At 32.8% G+C, this 19196-nt stretch overlaps 2 protein-coding genes across 7 annotated transcripts in view; one reads left to right on the forward strand and one right to left on the reverse strand.

The window, feature by feature from the left end:
- LOC111415127 (dedicator of cytokinesis spg) overlaps positions 1 to 19196 on the forward strand; it is a 45252-nt gene that overhangs the window by 7953 nt on the left and 18103 nt on the right. For all 6 annotated transcript variants that reach the window (XM_023046647.2, XM_023046651.2, XM_023046650.2 and 3 more), the window contains exons 2-3: positions 10014 to 10291; positions 10356 to 10504. In XM_023046647.2, coding sequence (XP_022902415.2) covers positions 10014 to 10291; positions 10356 to 10504 — 427 coding nt within the window. The remainder of the gene's footprint in view (positions 1 to 10013; positions 10292 to 10355; positions 10505 to 19196) is intronic.
- On the reverse strand, positions 12324 to 15626 carry LOC111415132 (innexin 3). The gene is made up of 5 exons (XM_023046670.2): positions 15444 to 15626; positions 14765 to 14934; positions 13508 to 13929; positions 13056 to 13451; positions 12324 to 13005 (listed from the first exon to the last, which is right to left on the reverse strand). Exons 2-5 carry the CDS (start codon positions 14925 to 14927, stop codon positions 12814 to 12816), a joined length of 1173 nt encoding a protein of 390 aa, XP_022902438.2. The 5' UTR covers positions 14928 to 14934; positions 15444 to 15626; the 3' UTR covers positions 12324 to 12813.

Raw genomic sequence — 19196 nt, forward strand, 5'->3', positions numbered from 1 at the left:
TTTATGATTATTTATTTTTATCTGGTGGGCGCTGGTTAACAACAAAATCTTGGTTTTACGTTTCCATAAACTTTATTATTAATTACACTTAAACTATACATATAAATTGCGATTAGTTGTGGCGAGAGTTATATAGGGAGCCTTGCTCCGCGTAAATTGAAGGGGTACTGTTTCGGTGTGTGTTAAATCGAAGACTCAATAACTGATACGTGTTGAGCTCGCAGGCTCCTTCTTTATTTTAGGTCATAACTAAAAACCCTTACCTAAACACCGAAATACCCCAACGCATTCCCACACTTAACTCCACCCAATAAATAATGCGATAAAAGACTCTAATATTGCGACTCGAGACACTTCAAATCTAGACTAAACAAATGAGGCGATACAAATAAATCCAATATAAATGAACTAATATAATATAAACCTATCAAATCTAATATAAATTAACCAATATAATATAAAATCTAACAAACAGAAACCCTAAATAATTTACATTGACAAGTATTATAGAAAAAAAACGAACTATAAAAGAAATATTTACAGTTTTTTTGTTAACCGTTACACAACGCTTAGTTTAAAATGTACCGTAAAAGGCAAAAATATTTCCTACTCATTTCTGTAATCCCACAAACTAATAACATCCAATTATCTCAATCAATTTAAGTAACGACTCTAAGTAGATCATCAATTTCTATTAAATATAGAGAAGCATTTATTATGAGTACTTTACGAGACATGTATTATATAAGTATTATTTTATTTCCCATCTAAAGAGACGTGTCTTTAAGGTTTAAAAGGCGGGTTTCGTAGACGTCTAGGGTACAATTTTACTCTTTACAGCCTTCTGGCAAACACATCCTTCGTTAATATTAAAAGAACAGATGTTCAGTGTAGGATTTCTCTCCTCCGTATACTGACACTGACCCCAGTGTACTACTTCCTGTGAACCGGTACTATGTACTACCGACGACTTTTTCCGAAAACCAACAATAAAAAGACGAAAACTACAAAAAATAGTCACGACCCCGTCACCGTGATTTATAACCCGATGTGTGCCGTCCGTTTTCTGTATAGAGTTACAAACCGTTCGTCCTCTTTCTTCGTTAATCTTCTATACTCTTTTAGGGGCTAATTATAGCTTAGAGATAATGTAGACCCTCGCGTAAATAACGAACCACTTCTGTTCCTGCGGAGATAATGAAAGACATGAATACAAATGAATAGAGCAGTTTGTTTTACATTGATTTATCAAGTTTTTATCAAATCGGTTAATGGAATATAACGGAACGGGTTTTCTTGGAATTCCTTCATGATATGAAATAAAAAGTGTTTATTTTTGAGTTCACTTTTTTTTTCTGACAAACTTGAATTTCTTGGCGCAATCGATGTTTTCTGTTTACGTTCACAGACGTAAGCCGGATCAGAACTCAGTTCAACTTGGAACTTTCCCATTAAGTTTAAATCCGCAGGAAACAGCACATTTGAACAGCAGTTTACTTTTCTTTGTTAACATTGACAATCTTTCGAAATTGGAATTTAACGTACCGTGAAGTTAATTTTTCTTTATGAATGGACATTAATTTGGAATGATTGGTTGACTTTTTCATCAACTTTTTAAAGAATCATTAAATAATACATTACATTTTTTAGGCCTTTTTACTTACTATTCGAAATATTTAGCAAATAATAGCGCACGATATAATAATTCGGCGTTATCGCAATAAATACCGATAAGATTCATGTAAGTAAAATTCACGTTAATATTATCTTATTTTCTTATCAGTACTATGTTCTAATCTTCGTAAATCACCTGTCGTTGTTGATTTTTGTTTTTGTATAATAGTGGTATTTATTTGTGTTTGCAAAATAATTTTTATAGATAACCCTTCTGTACCTTTCGAATTTTAATCTGCTTCGATGATTAATTTCCTTACATATAGACAAGTTGTTATATTTTATACGTATGTAAAATATATCATTCATTCATTATCATATATTCGACGTCGAGATCATCCCATGTCTTCTGATGGGCGCGCTTCAGACTGTCGAGGTTCTTGTAGGGAGTAGCACAGGCCTTACTCTCAAGCGACTACTTATTGTTAGTGTTGAACAATCTTAGCCTTGTGTGTAATCTTATCAAGGTACTTCTGGAAGTTGACCTTGACCCACTCCGGCTCAAACTATTACCTGTGCGGCATGATCCTTTCTCCAGAATTCTATCGTTTTGGCGGTTGAATGTTTGCTCAATCGTGAATAACTTCTCGTCAGTGAAGAGGATGATCAAACTGCGAGTCTTTTCCATCTTGATGCTACAAAGCCATAAACGATATTTGACGATCTTGTGTACAGATTCACTGATATTCAGCTCGTTAGCCATTTTCTGAGACTCTATCTATCTGGACATTAAGCGCTCTCATTGGCTAAGTGCGCCAATTTATCTGTTTAATGTTTATTTATATGTCAAAAAAAAGTTTTTGGACAGACGTCATACAAAATATATATGTATACTTCAACAATGAGTATCTAAAACAGTAACTTAACTAATACAGTTCGGTCATACCATGGACTTTACTTAGGAATTCTTCTACCGAGTAAAAGGCCTCAGACACCAAAAAATGTTTAACACGATTTTTAAAACATGGTGTTCATGTTCTTTATGCAATCCGGTAGTTTGTTATAAAGTTTTGTACCCTGGTAGTCCACACCTTGCTGGGTCACCTTAAGACGGTGATACGGAACCCTTATAGAGTCTTTTTGTCGCGTATTATATTCGTGATGTACGGAGTTTATGTCATAGAGATGTGTATTATTATGTACAGGGTGGTTCAAATTCGATGTCCGAATAGGCTAACTCGGAAACTATAAGAGTTAGAAAAAAAGTAGCTTACATGTCATGATCTCGTTTTTCGAGAAACTGCTAATGCCGAAAACCTCATAGCGCTATCGTCTTTTGTTTTTCCGCTAGAGGCTAAAATTGAAAATATCGTAAAACCAGCAAGCGCAATTATCTTGGTTATTATTATAGCTGGAGTATTATAACTAAGACATTATATGGACACTTTTTTACAGAGAATTTGATGACGTAGTCAAAAAAATTTTTTTGGTTTTAGATTTTGAGATATTATCACAATGTTCGTTTTTTTAAATGGAAACAACCACGATTAACCATGATTATTCGCTTATTAAATTCGTTATTTTTTTCTGATTACAAAAATATAGGGTTCGAAAGGTCTATTTCTTATTGTTTTAGAATAAAGCTAAAAATTTACTTTTCTTTTAGTGTCTTCCAAAAAATTAAATTTACAGTTTCCTGTAAATTACGGTACTATAATTAAAAATGAAAAAAAAAACATATTTCTGATATTTGAAACAAATATATTTGTTGAACTATTTAATTTATATATGTAATTATGCAAAAGTTGAAATAGATTGCATTATTTCACATTTTTTATTAATATTTAATATTATTCTTAAATGACTTAATAAATTATTGATAGATGGCGCCATATGTTTTTTTTTTAATTCAAATAAACAGCAACATTTGTATTCAAAAATTTTCTGAAGTGTCACTTTAAAAATCCTGTTTTTTAAGATGGATTACGAAAATTACGAAAAGTTTAACATATTAGAATGTTGCATATTAGAAAATAAAGTAAATTTTATATAAATTTTTAGTAGAATAATTTTTAGTTATAATACCGTAATTTACAGGAAACTGTAAATTTAATTTCGTCGACGACACTAGATGGAAATTTTATAAAAAAAGTTTATTTTTAGCTTTATTCTAAAACAATCAGAAATAGACCTATCTAACCCCATATTTTTGTAATCAGAAAAAAATAAAGAATTTAATAAACGAATAATCAGTGGTTGTTTCCATTTAAAAAAATGAAAATTGTCATGATATCTCAAAATCTAAAACCGAAAAAATTTTTTTGTCTACATCATCAAATTCTCTGTAAAAAAGTGTCCATATAATGTCTTAGTTATAATACTCCACCTAGAATAATAACGAAGATAATTGCACTTGCTGGTTTTACGATATTTTCAATTTTGGCCTCTAGGGGAAAAACAAAAGACGATAGTGCTATGAGGTTTTCGGCATTAGCAGTTTCTCGAAAAACGAGATCATGACATGGAAGCTACTTTTTTTCTAACTCTTATAGTTTCCGAGTTAGCCTATTCGGACATCGAATTTGAACCACCCTGTACATGCAGGGCACGGTAAGTATATCAATTTTTTTTAAATGTTCTTTACATGATTCTAAATTTTTTAGATTACACAAAGCGCGGATACAACTCTTTTGTAGCTTAAACACCCTGTTGATTCCCGGACCCGAACCCCAAATGGAGATGCCATATGAGGCCTCTGCATGAAAACAAGAGAAATATGCTGTTCTTACTACTTCAGGTTCGGTACATCTTCGCACCATAAAAACTGCACTCGCGAGTCTTCTACAAAGGGCACTCACATGGTCATCCCAGGTGAGACGATTGTTCAACTTCAAGCCAAGAAAGTTCACCACGTTATCGTTTCCTTTTGTGAGAAAGTTAATTTTTTGATTCTTTTTTTCATTGAGGATGAGCTTGTTCGCTCGCAACCAATCAGACGCGTCTTCTAAGACATCGTTAGTTCTCAATTGTGTTTCTTCTCTCGTTTTCCCTTTTACTACGAACGACGTATCATCCGCATATAGATACGTTTCTGAGTTTTTTATGTTTCGAGGAAGATCGTTCATATACAGTATAAATAAGATCGGTCCCAGGATTGATAATAATAATAATAATAATTCACTTTATTGCCCAACAAAGATCAATTACAGGACAATATTACAAGAAAAAGAAAATAAGAAATAACACATGCCATAAAACAAATATAATTCACATAAACACTCTTACACTATTATTGATTGTTAGTTAGTTTACACATCCTCTGCACTGGGGAGTTGGCTAAAACATTGGATCTGCAATTCCTCAAATAAAACTGATTTGTACTACGTGTTGCACGCGTAGGCACCGCGAAAATGATCCGCGACAACAACCAACCACAATCCAATTCACCTTGCACTAACTTCTGCAAAAACTTGATGCACTGGTCATCTCTTCTTACGTCTAGTGCAGAAAAACTGTGACGCCGCAGCAGGGATGCGTAACCATTCCACGATCCGGGTATGATCCGTCCAGGCGTAGAGACAAATATTTGAGAAATCTCCTCTGAATTCTCTCCAATATAAGTCTATGACACACATAATGTGGCGACCAAATTACAGAGCCATATTCCAATTTGGACAATACAAAGGTCGAAAATAGGGTCTTGTACACACCGATATCAGAAAAAGCACGCGAGGTGCGCAAAACGAAACCAAGCATCCTCGCAGCAGAAGATGCAATATTTTCGATGTGAGGTACAAAAGACAATTTGCGGTCAAAAGTTACTCCCAGATCCTTGATTGTAGATAATTTCTCAAGAAGAACACCTTCTATATAATAAGAAGATGGAAGAGGAGACAGCTTGCGTGTAAAACTAACTGCACCGCACTTATTGGCATTAATCTTTAGCTGATAACGGTTACACCATTCCACCAAGACGTCCAAATCCGACTGAAGACTGACAACATCACGGTCCGCAAAAATAGGTCGGAATAGTTTCAGATCATCCGCATAAGCTAGTACGCTTGATGAAAATTTGTCTAGAAGGTCATTCAAGAAGATAACAAATAGTAGGGGGCCTAGATTTGAGCCCTGAGGAACACCAGACCTAGCCGTAAACTCCATAGACGCATAACCGTTGTAGTACACATAATTTATACGACCCGATAGGTAAGAGGCAAATAGTTTCATAAACTTAGGAGATAAGCCAAAAGCACTAAGTTTATACAAGAGGACGTCATGATGAATCATGTCGAATGCTTTAGAAAAATCAGTGTATACCACATCTACCTGACCGCCCCTATCCAAAGATTCACAAATTACCTCAGTAACCACCGCGAGGTTGGTAATGGTCGAACGACGCTTGATAAACCCATGCTGATATGGTGACACAAATGACTGAACCTGTGGATAAATCATCCTGTAAATAATCTGTTCAAATACCTTAGCGAAATTGGACAATAACGATATTGGTCGATAATCAGTAATGTTGGTACGTTCGCCATGCTTGAATACAGGAACAATGCGTGAGCGCTTCCAAAGTTTAGGAAACGAGCAAGTGCTTAAGGATAGGTTAATTATTAAATGAAGCGGAACTGCAAAAACTGCACAGCAATCACGAATGAAAAATGCAGGAAGATCATCATCACCAGCAGTAAATTTATTAGGTAACCTTTTTAGGAAATGAAGAACCTCTTCTTCGGTGACATCGGTAACAAATACTGGAGGATACGTAGAGTGTACATCAACCATGTTATAAGCAGAGACACCAGAATATACTCCAGAGAATTGATCTGCAAAAGCATTAACTATTTTTTCAGGATCAGTGTAGGTGGACTTATCACGCATCATTTTTCCAGGAAGTCGAGAGGTCGTTGTTTTCTGTCTTATATAATTCCAAAAGTTACGGGGATCAGAACTAAGCGATTGTTCAGCACTAATAGTAAAAGAAGTATACGCATCAGAGATTTTCTGTTTAGTCAAACATCTCAGTCTTTTATATTCCGCTGAATAGAAAGCACTATTGCTTCTCCTCCACTTCCTCCTATAATACTCTTTCAACTTTAATAGCCGCTTAATTTCTGGGGTGATCCTTGAGGTACACCGTATCTATTGTTTTTCACATCGGATATTGAACCATTCCAAGCGACATATTGTGTTCTGTTACTCAGATACGATTTCATTAGACTTGGTGTTGATCCCCGTACGCCGTAAAAGGCGAGCTTATCCAGTAATAGATTATGGTCCACCGTATCAAAAGCTTTGGTGAGGTCGCAACAGGTCATTTCCACGCTTTCTCGATTGTCATGAGCTTCCGTGACATCGCGTATCATTCGGGTAACAGCTGTGATCGTCGATCTTCCGGTCCTGTAACCATGTTGGCTATCGTCAAATATTTTATTTTTTTGCAAGTAGCTGATTAGTCGGCATTTTATTACTTCTTCGAAGATTTTCGAAAACACTGGAAGAAGGGCAATCGGTCTGTAATTTGAGCAATCGTTGTCATCTCCTTTTTTGTAGATTGGAACGATCCTGGCCTGTTTCATCCCTCTTCAATACATTTGTTTAAAACCATACAAAGCGGTTCAGAGATTTTCATCATCAAAGATTTGTGCCCAGAAATAAAGAGAAAAATCGAAATGGCAAACGAGAGACTGGTTAAGAATCTTGGACCATAATAAGAATCTTGCTCTTAGTGAGATGGACGAGAGTGCGACGTCTACAATGGAGGAACCACGTTGATAGGATGGCAGAAATTAAGAACGAAGCGTCCAGTTGGAAGACCACCCAAATACTGACAAGAAAACTGGACATCCTTATTACTAGAATGAGATAGAACAGACAAGACTAGAAAATACACACTTCGCAAAAATTTTTATAACAACAATTACTTATTATATCGTTTTAATTTTAATCAAATTTATTTATAACAAACGAAATTTATTTATAGTTAGTACTTTATTATTTTAGTTAATAAATTTGTACTGTATAATTTGTCGACAATTTGATGAGTTAATCTCCAACGTTATCTCAACACTAATTAATTTAAAAGCTTATGAAGAGTTCCGAAAATAATATGTTTATTGAATCAAAAAATAAATATTTTCTAAAAATATATTCGTTAATCATTACACTTCCGTTTCATGCAACCTTCAGTTCACGTAATGAATTATTAATATCGTTTTATTGGAATATCCATATGATCCATATGTTTTGTGAATATAAATTGTTTGTATTAAAACATTTTTTATTATTAATTTTTATACAGGGTGCCCGGAAATTGCGTTCATATATTTAAAGGTGTGATTCTACATAAAAAATCATGAAGAAAAGTTCATATAAAGATGTGTCCTAAAATGCTTCCTAAGGGAGTTAGAGGGCTTTGAAGAAGACGTTCAATATGAGGTTATTTCTCATTATTTCAAAAACTACTAGGGTTAGAAACACGAAATTTTGCATATCCAGCTATTTTTACGTTGGGAATACGATAATCGAATAAAAAATTAGAAGGAATGTGCAGTTGCGGAAATAAGGGATAGGGGGCGCAATTTATTTCCCATATTTTTTTTTGCTTTGATGTTTTCACTATTTTAACCTCAAAATTAGAATCTACGGAAAAAAATACATAAAAAATGTTCTGCTTATAAAATGGTCTACGACCACTCGTTTTCAAGATAAATAATGTTAAGTAACATACTGCACACAAACATGTATATTAAACTATCACTAAAAATCTTAGTAGGCTCCTTTCATTTGTTGATCTTTGCTGTCAAACGGTCGATAAAAAATTATTTTAGTGCAACAACCATTATAATTTACGTTTAATTAAATCAAAATGGTTCAATACTCAAACGAAGTGGTGGCAAACATTCACTTTACGTACGGTAGAGCTGATGGAAATGCCAGAGAAGCACGAAGATTGTACGCAGAACGATATCCAAACCTACAACTTCCCTGTGAACAAACGTTCGCTTCTATTCATAGAAGATTGTGTGAAACTGGGCGCTTTAAGGAAAATCATTACGACTGTGGAAGATCATGCACTACGAGGACTGTAGAAGTGGAAGAAAGGGTGCTCGATGCAGTAGCTATCAATCCTAAGGTAAGCACTAGGAGATTATCGGTACAAGAAAATGTGCCGAAAACCACCGTTTGGAAGGTATTTAAAGATCAGCTACTGCATCCATATCATTTCCAAAAGGTAAAAATAGCTGGATATGCAAAATTTCGTGTTTCTAAACCTACTAGTTTTTGAAATAATGAGAAATAACCTCATATTGAACGTCTTCTTCAAAGCGCTCTACCTCCCTTAGGAAGCATTTTAGGACACACCTTTATATGAACTTTTCTTCATGATTTTTTATGTAGAATTACACCTTTAAATATATGAACGCAATTTCCGGGCACCCTGTATTTTGACATTAGAAAGAATATAACAAGGCGGTTATAACCGTAAAAATATCCATAAAACCGTTAAGTAATATACCATAAATTATATAAAAAAAGAGACATTTTTACGGTTACAATTTTATGTCGCAGACCACACAACACTACGATCCTCCATAAACCATAAGGTAAGAAATCGCGTTATTAAGGTTAATAACGTTTGCTAGGGAGCAAATTGCTGTTATTACTTAATACGTTGTGATGATATAAGTTAACTTGTTTCTTTCGCAGAAAGAATTTAAAAGAAACCTTATTCAAATGGAAAACAATAAAATTTTATGACCGATTTTTTGTTCCAACTTGTTTACATTCCAAGCGGAGTAAATTGAAAAATACTTCCTATTGAAGCAAATTAACCGTTAACAAAAACATATTTTCAGAATTAAATTCAGAGAAAGTTATAATCAAATTAAACGAAATCGTATTTTACTTGTTGTTCAATTTAAATTTAGAAAGTAATTTTTTGTGAAGAATTCTTACGTCCTGCATAAAAATTGATTGAGTTTTTCTGCTTGAAAGCAGTTTCAATAGAAAAAAGGAATCTTAAAAGTGGAAGAGTTTTAATTTAAACTCTTCTCGCTTTTTAATCTAGGTCCATTCGAGTTCTATTCTGTATGCACTGCATTGTGAAGGCTTATATTTGCATAATAATCTTGCGTGCGATTGTAAGTCATATTAAGGACGGGTTTTTATGTTGTTTTTTTAATGAAAAAAAAATTAATCGTTATTAAAGATGGTTATGGTTAATTTTTGAATTAATTAACATTTTCTTATCACTATTTACGTTATAAACGCCTAGATGATGATTAGTTGTTGTATACACATCCGGTTGATTCTCTCGTTGTGGTAGTATTCGATAAGTTTTCTTCTTCAAAAGAACACTAATATTATGAATAACAATAAATTTTTAATTTCAGCCATTTACAATTGGCGTGGCGACAAGAAATTCGGCCTACCTTTAGAGATCGGTGAAACAGTACAAATTTTAGAAGAATGTTCGGGGTGGTATCGTGGATTTTCGATGAAAAATCGCGCCGTCAAAGGTATCTTTCCACAGAGTTACATCCATCTAAAACCGTGCAAGGTCGACAACGAGGGATTGTTCGAAAGCGTTGTGCCATTGGAAGATCCTATAGTCAGGGAAGTTACCTTAGTGTTAAGAGAGTGGAGTGATATATGGAAAAAACTTTATGTGGTAAGATGATAGGAATAATGCTTCTTAATTGGTTCTAATTTTTTTTATTTATTTTTGTTATTAGGAAAGAGAAACTTACAAATTTGATACAGTGGGGAAAGTGATGCGGGATCTACTTGAATGGAGGAGGCAGTTGGTTTCGGGAACCTTAACACATGATCAGACTAAGGAATTAAAAACAAAGATCATTGCTAAAATTGATTGGGGTAACAGGTAAGTAATTAAATTTTTTATGATTTTAAGAGTTAAAAAAGTATCTTATGAAAATGGTCTAGGTATGTACAAGGTTATTTTTTGAATAACTTGAAAACAACTCAATTTCTGTTTGTATTCGATCATTTTATTGAAATTTGGACTTGTACAATTTGTTTAGACACTTTCTGAAAGTGATGCCTTTTAGGTGGCGATTTTCTGGCGTATGTTAACCTTAAGTTGCTCGAGCATGTAAGGCTTGTTGACATAAACCTTGCTCTTAAGGTATCCCCACAGGAAATGTCGTAATCGTAATCGTCACTTTGCGATATTAATAGATTTAGACACATGTTGCATCATCTTGCTGGAACCAGTAGTTCTCCATGTCATTTTTTTCGAGTTTAGTTGCCAAACCATCATCGTAGAGAGGCCAAACTATGATGCACTAATTTAGTTAGGTTGAGTTGGGTTTCGATGTGACCTTTGTGAACACTTACCAGTGTCATGACGTCGATGTAAGTCTTCATAAAGTTCCTATGTTGCTATATTTGAAGGCTCCCAATACATTACCTTCCACCACTTGATTATCTCTCCATGGTCTTTTCCATACAGACTAGATATTGCCCATGCCTTACTTATTGTTTTCCTCATTCAGCTTTGACAGATGTTGTCATTGTAGGCAGAGCAGGTTTTGTGCAATTTAGTCCAAAAAGCCCAAGCTTCTAGTTGTTTTGGAGTAACCTCATTCAAATTAAGGGATTCATTCCCAGAATAGACAGGCTCAAACTATTGAAAATTGTTTCAAAAAACACGTTCAAAATAAAAAGAAAATGCAGAAAAGTGACTAAGACTAGATTAACTTCAGTTATAAAACGTCTATTAAATGGTAACTAACTTCAGGTTTAAACTGTCAACCTCAATTTTGACATATTTGTAATCTTCAATAAAAATCCTTTAAAATGAGTACAAACACGACATATTTATCTTCAATATTAACGAAGTTATGGTCAACTTCCGGTTAAGAATCTCAACGTCAATTTTGACATATTTGTAATCGTCGTGAAAAATCCTTTAAAATGAGTCCAAACATGATACGTTTAATTCCAATATTAATCGAGATATAAACAACTTCCGGTTTGAAATGTCAATGTCATTTTGACATATTCATAATTTTTATAAAATGTCTTAATATTCGTCACAAAAACAAAAATATAATAATAAGAAAAAATTAAGGTTGGTATTAATGTTTAAAAATTAAATTACTCTCTTCATTGTTGCTAACTTCGGGTTTAATATTTTTTATTGTAACTTTTTTGTTTTTTGAGATAAGTGCGTCATCTTTGGACTCATTTTAAAGGTTTTTTAATGAAGATGACAAATATGTCAAAATTGACGTTTCAAACCGGAAGTGATTGTATTTCCATTAATATCAAAGTTAAACATGTCGAGTTTGGACTCATTTTAAAGGAATTTTTATGAAGTTGACAAATATGTCAAAATTAAAAGTTGAAAGTTCGAACTTTTTGGTTTTTTGAGATAAATGCGTCAAGTTTGGACTCACATTAAAGGTTATTTTATGATGCAAATGAGACTTGAAATCGTATAACGTGATTAGCTTTATCCTTTAAAACAAATAGTATTTTAGGTCTTTCACTATTTTGCATTTTTTCTAAGATAGACAGAAAATCTCTAAAAACGATAAAATGTCGCTTAATCAAGTGATGTATAACGCGATGATGTTTAATTTTCTTTACTATTTGTATATATTGGTTTGCCTATATTCTCTTTTAATACAATTTAAAGCTATTTGTTGAAGGTTTTTAAAATCTAACAAAAAAAATGTTCTAAAAACCTTTATTTATTGAATCCAAAACAAAATACAGCTTTGACAAGGTTAAGGCAATGTATATCAAGTTTACATCAAGCCATAAAAAATACATTTGTTCGGATTGCACCTTATTCAACATAAATCAATAAAAAAAATCAAATGCCTCATTTAATTTTTTTAATTTGAATTTATTAAAGGCACTTTGTTCGAATGCGGTTCCTAAGTCGTATCAATTGCGATGCACTTACATGTTTACAGTCTTAAACAATAAAAAATAAAAGAAAATATAATAGCTAGTCTTATAAAAGCATTACAAAACTTGCGTCGAAGTTATACAATATCTAAATTAGGAATGATCACAATAAAAAAACACTAAACGCTAATAAGGGGGCAATTGCGATAATAATACTAAAAATTAAAGGAATTTTGATAACGAGATCTTAGTCTCCATCGTCACTATAGCGCAATATGTAATAAATACATATTAATTACATCAGCCCATTTATGTTTTAGTCTCTCTACCAAAAGACTCTATTTCTGGATAAATAGGACTCATTTCCAAAGTACTTGGAGCTGATGGCAAGTTGCTGTTGCTACCAAAGTTTAAACGGCGTACCAAATCATCTAAAATTTCTCCAAATATCATCAAATTTAGGTTTTGTCCAAGTAAATGTAACAAAAGGAAATCGCCGACCTAAAAAAAATAATTATAAAACTGTTAAATTTTGAATTGAAGTTTCTTGCCTGAGTTTTTCGTATAATAGTATCAACTCCAGAGGGTGTTCCAAACCTGAAACGTCTCTTCAAAATGGTTTCTCTAATATTAGGCAATAAAATCACAGCTGCTGAATAAAACAAAGCCACTCCAGATAATACAGCAAGTATAATAAACCAGAACCAAAGGAATATGTAAATCTTCTCATTTAATATGTTCACGGCTAAAACGCACAGAGCATCGTGCGTTTGAATGGTTCCTGTTGGACCATATTTGTGGAATGTACATTTTGTTACGCGTGGAAAAACTGCCACCATTGGATCAGTTCGATTTTCTTGGTTCATATTCGAATAACGGATCACGTCAGTTCCATAATCCAAGAAAGCTCCTCCAAGAAATTTATCCGTCATAAATATGTTAATTAACTAAAAAAAATTATTTAATACATTGAAATTTTATTTAATTCAAGTAAAATACTTACAACATTAATAAAATTTAATGCTTCTGATAAGAAATATCCAAAAGCATAAGTGTTATGCATATGCATAGTTTCAACTAAATATTGAACCAAGCGTGATTGTCTATCTTGTCTTTCTTCTTTTGCCCCGGTGATACTTCCTCTCATACCTTCAGTTATCATTCGAACTTTTCCTTCTTCCCACGATTTCCAAATCAAATGGGGCACATAGAACAAAACTCCTTGCATAAAGAGTACGAAGGGTACCCATTGGTAGTAACTATGATAGATTTTTTCTTGATTTTCATTTCCCAAACCTGGGTGAGCCACTTCTGTCCCAACCTTTTTATGGTGTTCATGAGGAAGGGTGAAAGTGTATGTAATCCAGCAATAAGTGTTTAAAACGTGATATGGTACACTACCACTAATACATTGTATAGGATCCCCTAAAAAAAATGTTTTGATAAATATTGCTTTAAATCAAAATTATGATGTTGATTCGGTTAAACGTCAATATGTAGCGCCATCTTTATGTAAAGTTAAAGAAAAAGAAAACTGTAATATTAAAATAGATATTACAGTGTTTTTGGGTATAAAAATGTTAACAGTTATAATAACGAGTCAAATGGTTGTACCATTTATACATTGTATAGGATCCCATAAAAAAAATGTTTTGATAAATATTGCTTTAAATAAAAATTATGTTGATTCGGTTAAACGTCAATATGTAGTGCCATCTCTATGTAAAGTTAAAGAAAAAGAAAACTGTAATATTAAAATAGATATTACAGTGTGTTCTTCTAATTTTAAAAGGCTCACTTTTAACATTCTCCTGATAAACAACGATTTATCTATCGGATAAATTTATCAGGAGGTGATAAAAGTGGGCCTAAAAGAAGTTTATTAAACGTGAAAGTTAAGAACGCTGTGATTTTAATTCATCAACAAATTTAACAGATTCCAATATAAAAGTGATTGTAAAAGCGGTTTTCAATCTCTTAAGGTGACCTTCGATTTATTCCATTACAACCAATTCTAGGACGTTTACGCAATTACGTATTAAAAGATTTTTTTACGACCACATGTTGGTGTTTTTAAGAAATTTGTGATGGAAATTCCCCCATTTCGTTTTAAATTTTAATGAATCATAAACAAAACGGTTATACAGGAGTTTTTGATATCGCTTTAAACTATAAGATGTTTTAATCAAATATTTATGTATTGATTAATACTAAACAATGATGTTGAATATTTTTGGATTATTTTTCGTCCTTTTCTTACCAATGAGATTATTAGCTGTAACTATAATACAACACACAAACAGGATAGCGCAAGTTATCCTATAATGAGCCCTGAAGATCATGTTGTCGATGATCGCCTTGTCTATTAAATAACGGACTTTGATCAAACCCGCTACCGCGGACACCATTCCAAACACCGTCATTTTGAACCTGTAAATTCAAAAAAAAGACAAGTATACATCTTGTACCTTTTAATTTCCGCTTAATATAAGATACACGTGGATGCAAATTAATTTATTGAATGAGCTGCTATTTAAATTATCCTCTATATTTAGGTACTTTCATTAACATCAATTTATGGGTAGGAGACGATCAACATCATCCTCTTTTTGTGAGTAGACGCAGAGGTCATAAGTTAACAAGTTGCGTAATTTCATCGTCGACGAATACGAGAACAAATGTAAAGACGGGTTTTGAGACAACTCATCTTTCCTCCTCGGTTGACAACTATTGACGACATTTCAAAATGGCCGTTTGCGCGACATTTTCGAAAATAAAACAAAAGAATCCGACCGAAGCGCGCAGTCTTGCACCTGCGCGTCTAACTCAAAAAAAAAATATATATAATGAATAATTTATATACAGCATTAATTCTCTTATTCAAATCTCAACGTGATCTCTAACACACGCTTATACTCTTTTGTTATAATGATTATTACCTTTTGTTTCGTTATCACTAAGGTTTTCTTATAAAAAAAATGTAAATATCACTACGAAACACTTTGTACTCGTACGGTTACGGGGGAATTGAGGTTGTGATCACAGAAAACTAGAACATTTTGGACTCCTATGTAGCCTTTAACCGCTAACGTTTCACTACTACTGTTGGCATGTTCACTTGGCGTTCTTTGGAACCGAGAAATCCCGTCAATGGTGGGGATAAAACATCCTCTTTCCCCTCGCCGTGGCTCGCGCTACTGTTTTGAGAATGTAGCAGAACCACATGTTGCTGGGGCTCTTTGTCAGATTGTTCTTCTTACACAGCCCAACATATTTCACAATATCACAAAATTAAATAAATAATAATCAAATATCACCGAAAACACAAATCTTTCATTAATATTTTATATCATTATAAACCGAAGACTTAATAAAAACAACTAAATTTATCCACATCAAAATCACACCTAAATAATAAATACATCCTTAAAAACAATTAATTTTACTCACACAATATATTTAATAAAATTTCAAAAATGATTTAATATCGTTGAGTTTTATTTGGCAAGTAAAGAATTTTTGTGCTGTGTAAAACGGACGGTGTAACTTGGGTACTCGTTGGCCTGAGGCTTCTTTAGTTATCCAGGGGAGGGGTGAGAAGGATTTTTCACGTCTTTTGTGCCATCGACTGACATAATGGAATGCCCCGATGATACCGTCAAATCCTAGAAGCAGGTCGGAAGGCGTGAATCCGATACCGTGAAGATTGTCGGTTCCCGACACTGCACCTACCCATTTGATTTTATTGAGGATATATCTCCGAACGCCGTTGATTTATGGGGAAAAGTATAAAAGACGAGGAACAGAACTAATTAAAAGCCCATTAATTTCGGAGCAATTAGTGCCGAAGACGTAAAGGACCTAGGCGTGGTTTTATATGAATCGGATAGGAAAATTCTATATAATTTTATAACCACACTTGGTTACTTAAAATATGATTTATGTTATTAGTGATAATAATTGTGTGGGGTTGGTAGTGATTAACAAGATGTACGGGCTGGAAATTACAATTACGATTTAAATGGGATTTGAAAAATACTTTTAATTAATTCTTAACTTTTAATTAAGAAAATGTTGAAAATTAAGCTAACCTTTTCGAGAAAGTTTCTTTTATATTTTTGGTACCTGCTTCAATAGTATTTCTTTACCCATTTAAAGAATAAGTGTACCTAATAGATTTCAAAGAATTGTTATTTTTAGAGAACATATTATTTGCAAGCACGTGCATAACAGTTGTAGAAGAAAACGTAACTTTTTTGTAACGTTTAAGTTACTAATTTATCATTTCTTATTAATTTGCAAGGTATGGAAATTTTTATTTATAGTGATGATGCATATCTTTTCCTAAAAACCGCTCAAGAATAAATAAAAAAATTGTTATCAATTAGATATTCAGGAATTCCTGATTACTACAAAAATGTATAAGTTTTGTACATAAATATGTTAACTTAAAAACGCAATTAACTCCAAATTTAGTATATCTTTTAAAACACATGTCCGGATGTGGCACTTTATCTGCACACATATCGACACTGTTTTTATAATTTTACATTTTAAATAAAAGAACATTCAAAAACGTTCATACATACAGGGTGTGTCAAATGTCTGGAATATAGCCAATAACTTCGCCATTTGTAGTTTTAAAGAAAAATGTTTCAAATACAAGTATCGTTATTAATCGTGGCGCATTTTTTGTCGGTATTTGCTTGTTTTTATTGTTTTTTGTTTCGTTGCTATGGCAACCAATATTGTTATTTTAAATGGGATGCATATTTTTTTTTGCATACTTTGATAGAGGGTAAGTGCCCCTATACGATGAACATATCAAATCATGTGGTTGTATAAGAAAAAAATCGACAAATATTAAATCAGTAATTTACAATCAAAGTAGGCAACGAAATAACGCCGGTGACAGCTTTAAATGTCAAAAAATGACAGTTTCAACAATTATGAATAATTAATAATGTATGGGTATGGTGACGCACATTTAATATAGTTTCGTCATTGGTAGCTGTCTTCACCACTTGCGGTGTTAAGGAACTTTTTTAATATTTTGGATACTGTGGATTGTTTATACGGGTAAATATTATTGAACAGTGTACAGGGTGGGCAAATTTGGGTGTTATTATAGGCTATCTCAGAAACTATAAGAGATACGAAAAAAGTAGGTGCCATGTCCCGGTCTCTTTTTCGAGACTAATCCAATCCCGCAAACACCAAACCTCTATATTCTTTTGTTTTTAAGTTATAACCAAAAAGTCAAATTTTCCTGATTTCAAAAAATACTCATATTACGTTTATTTTTCAAATTAGAGAAATGGGGTTGATACGTTCTTAAGACACTTTTTTAAGTAGAATATACTGCTGTTGAAAAATTTTAAACATACTTCATGATTTTTGAGATACAACACAAAGTTGTGTTTTTTTAAATACGAACTATACTTGATTATGATGTTACTGAAAAGAGCATACTTTTAGCTTTCCAATGATGTATCGCATGTATGGTGTCTTTGCAGAAAATAAGCGTTAATTTTCAATTCCAAAATAGTAAGTGTCATGGTTCAAAATTTTGATTATAGTAGGCGTGTCCGGACAACAAATACTACCTAGTGGCTATAATGTATGGTTTTGCACGAATATGACGGAATAAAGTTGGTTTTGTACCAACGAATAAAAACTTTGAATAGTTAATTTAAATTTCTCATCATCTTATCCCTGACTTTGTTCACCAATAAAAAATGGTTAGCAAGTAAAATTTGTTTATTAAAAATACAAGAAATATATTAATTAATGAATAATTAAATATGGACAACTTCGGGAACTAAACAGTCACAAACTGTCATCTTCTTTTACTAAACTTACTGGTTGTACGGTTAGAACAGTTCGGAATCAATGAATGAAATCTTTGCTAGTATTTTCCCAGTTTTCCCCAAACATAAGATTTAGAAGTTTTTTTATATCAGCAATCTTTTCTTTTGAAATTGGGTGAGATAGAGGAAAATTAGAGATTATAAACTGGGAGCGGACTTTCCATTGATATATATGAAGACTTATGTATCATCTTCAAAGCGGACTCCAATATATTCTATATTTAATTTTATCATTTTATTTAAAGATAATGCGGAACTTCTTAAACGGGAAACTTCTTTCGTAAAATTCATGAATATAATGACAAGTAAACTCACGTTGCTATAGTAACTAAGTAGCATTTAGCGTTCTGCTCGCCTACTATAATTAAAAATTTGAATATTAATCATTAATATTTAAAAATTGAAAAATAACGCTTATTTTCTGGAGATACATCATGCGTGCGATATATCATTGGAAAGCTAAAAATATGCTCTTTTCAATAACATCATAATCAACAATAGTTTGTATTTAAACAAATACAACTTTATGTTATATCTCAAAAATTATCAGCTATATTTAAAATTTTTTAACGGCAGTATATTCTACTCAAAAAAGTGCCTGTAGAATGTATTAACCCCATTTCTCTAATTTCAAAAATAAACGAAATATGAGCATTTTTTGAAATCGCTAAAATTTGACTTTTCGGCTATAACTTAAAAACAAAAGAAGATTGAGATTTGGTCTTTGCGGGATTAGATTAGTCTCGGAAAAAGAGACCAAGACATGGCACCTACTTTTTTCGTATCTCTTATAGTTTCTGAGATAGCCTATAATAACACCCA

The sequence above is a fragment of the Onthophagus taurus genome, chromosome 2, assembly GCF_036711975.1.
Source record: "Onthophagus taurus isolate NC chromosome 2, IU_Otau_3.0, whole genome shotgun sequence".
Lineage (NCBI taxonomy): Eukaryota > Metazoa > Arthropoda > Insecta > Coleoptera > Scarabaeidae > Onthophagus > Onthophagus taurus.

Coding starts and splice junctions, on each gene's coding strand:
- LOC111415132 (XM_023046670.2), bottom strand. CDS start 14,927: ATGACGGTGTTTGGAATGGTGTCCGCGGTAGCGGGTTTGATCAAAGTC. Junction 13,930..14,764: donor TACAGCTAATAATCTCATTG/GTAAGAAAAGGA, acceptor CATTTTTTTTAG/GGGATCCTATACAATGTATT. Junction 13,452..13,507: donor CATTAAATTTTATTAATGTT/GTAAGTATTTTA, acceptor AATTTTTTTTAG/TTAATTAACATATTTATGAC.